The sequence below is a fragment of the Oryza sativa genome, chromosome 3 (genome assembly GCF_034140825.1).
Source record: "Oryza sativa Japonica Group chromosome 3, ASM3414082v1".
In the NCBI taxonomy this organism is placed as follows: Eukaryota; Viridiplantae; Streptophyta; class Magnoliopsida; order Poales; family Poaceae; genus Oryza; species Oryza sativa.
This window is the reverse complement of record NC_089037.1, coordinates 4,258,511-4,261,030: the sequence shown is the minus strand read 5'-3', so window position 1 is coordinate 4,261,030 and position 2,520 is coordinate 4,258,511. Positions and strand designations below refer to the sequence as shown.

At 52.5% G+C, this 2,520-nt stretch overlaps 1 protein-coding gene across 1 annotated transcript; it reads right to left on the bottom strand.

The window, feature by feature from the left end:
• Positions 1-537: 537 nt before the first annotated feature.
• Positions 538-1,639, bottom strand: LOC4331834 (protein TIFY 11b-like). Its single transcript, NM_001417248.1, has one exon. It carries the CDS (start codon positions 1,439-1,441, stop codon positions 878-880), a length of 564 nt encoding a protein of 187 aa, NP_001404177.1. The 5' UTR covers positions 1,442-1,639; the 3' UTR covers positions 538-877.
• Between the last annotated feature and the right edge of the window lie 881 nt (positions 1,640-2,520).

The following is a 2,520-nucleotide window of genomic DNA, read 5'->3' as shown; positions in this document are numbered from 1 at the left end:
TATGTATAAGAGCAAGTTTAATAGTATATATAGCTAACTAGTTACATATTACATTATTAATATCTGGTCCCACATATCATGCACATAGTGTGTTTTGGAGTCTGTGCTACAGCTGGCTATAAATCTGTAGTCCGCTGTTTTTCTCTCTCCTCATTTATCTTATTAAAATATATTTGCAGCTGGCTTATAGTATGTTATTGTACCTGCTCTAAGAAGGCCAAAATTATAAAAAATTTGCGTTCAAATCGGTTAGATGATCCGTCGATCTCGAGGCGAAAGAAACGTGGTCGGAACCGACCCCGCGCAGCAGGTCGTCGAGACGACTCGCTATCTGGCCACGTGAATTTTCAGCACGCGCGATTGGGCGGGCCATACGCCTAAATGTGGACGAGGAGAAGAAGCGATTAGCTTGCTCCCGATTCCAATCCACACAGTGTCGCGTGTATTGACGCGTACGCAATCCTCCCGCCACATGCTGTGCCCCGTTTCATCACGTGTGGCTTCTTTACTTTCATACCAAGCCTAATTAATTTTTTTGGTGTGTGTTGCTTGATCTGGAGTAATTCAGTGGTAATTCTTTTGGAATTATTTTGCTAGTTGAAAAATTAACCGGGAGAGAGATAATTTTTTTTGTTGAGGTAACAACTAAAAAGTTGGCTTAATTTGCACAGGAAAGAATATTTGATACAGTGGGACAAAAAAGAACAGGCACAAGGGGTTTCCCATCAATTCAATCTCCCTATCGAATTTTACAAAGAAGTATAGCAAAAGCGGTAAAAACTCTACGTCGCCATGGGTATGAGCAAAGTGAATCAATCCTCTTGCGCGCTGAGAGCGCGCGCGCGTCTTAAGTCGTTTTTGGTCAAAGCCGCGCAGATCACAGCGCGATGGTGAGGCTGTCACGGCGCGCGGCGGCGGAGGCGGAGGCGGCGAGGTCCAGCCATGAGGTGGGCGTCTTCTTCTCCTCCGGCTCGGAGGCCTTGGTCTCCGCCGGCGACGGGCGGGCGTAGGGGGTGGTCGCCGCGAGGCGGTCCTTGCGCTTGGCGAAGAACCGCTGCAGCGACGCCTTCCTCATGATGGGCATGTCCGCGAGCGCGGCGCCCTCCCGCTGAGCCGGCGCCGCCGCCATCCCGGAGGAGGCCATGCGCATCACCTCCGCCGCCTTGTCCGCGGGGAAGTCCTCGAAGACGACCATCCTCCCACCGTAGAAGATGGTCAGCGGCGCGGCCGGCGCCGTCGCTGGCCCCGCCTCCTCCTCCCCAACCTCCCTCCGCTCCTCCTCCTCGACGACCACCTCCGCCCCAGGCATCAGGCTCAGCGTCGTCACCGCCCTCGCCGGTGCCGCCCCCGCCGCCGCCGCCATCTTCTGCTCCGCCCTCACGTACTGGCTGAGCACCCCGCACGCCACCGCGAACCTCCTGCTCTTCCCCTCCATCGCCATATCAACAAACACTTTCGCGAGAAACAAAACGCGGCTTCTCTTCACCTTCCTTCTTGTTCTTCCTCGCTGGTGCTTTGCTTGGTGAGTTTTGGTGGTTTTGAGTCGTGGGATTTGACGGGGTGGGAAGAGCTGTGTTATATAGGGAGGTGGAGGGTTGGAACTTGGAATTGGAGGCAAGTTGGGGAAGGAGGAGGAAGCAGCAGAGTCTTGGGGTTTTCGCGACTTATTTTTTCAGCGGAGAGGGAGGGGGGCAGGTTGGGGTGGGGACGGACGACGTGCGGTGCGGTTGGGCACGAAGAACACGTGATTTTTGAGGTTGGGTTGGGTGGGCGGTATGCGGTGGCGAGAGACGACAGCGACGGGGTGGGGGTGGGGGAGGGGACTGGGAGAACGGTCGAGCTGTGGATGCGTGTGCGTGCGTGAATTCGTGATGTTTTTTTTGCTGCGTCTGCCCATGGATCGGGTGGTGGGGGGTGGTGCGGCCCGCTTTCCCCATCCGCTCGCATGTCGACCGGGGTTGTCCCCCTTCCCTCCATCCACTTGTCAAGTTGGGGGGCAGGGCACGCACGCACGCACGGCAGCACGGCCCCTGGTTTGCGCCTCTTTCAATTCGCGCCTCATGTAAAACGTTACGGCTTCTTTTGAATTTTTGTAACAAGACTAAAAAACGGCTGGTACCACGGGTTAAGCAATTGTACTGTTTGCAGAAATGCAGAGAGCGGTTTTGTTTCACCGTTATTCCATTGTTGGAGAGGAGAACAGTGAAAAAAAACGAGGGGGTGGTAAGAGATAAACTCAAACGAGGTGTGGTAAGAGAGAAACTGATGCCGTTTATTATGGAACGACGATCGTATCAAACGGTACAACCCTGTAAAATATGATTGGTGTGTCTTGGTTGAGTTTTTTTTTTGAACGATGTTCTCAATCCAGTGTGAGATCTATTTTTGGATGAATTGATCGTGTGTTAAATTATGCTTAGGAGCAATTTATAGCTTTTGTTGAGTTGTGTGTGCTTCCTCTATGAAAAAGTTATGATGCACGTTTAGATAAATACCGGAAAAGGAGAACACTGAAAAAGA

Excerpts from the sequence above, each read along its gene's own strand:
- LOC4331834 (NM_001417248.1), bottom strand. The coding sequence starts at position 1,441 with ATGGCGATGGAGGGGAAGAGCAGGAGGTTCGCGGTGGCGTGCGGGGTG.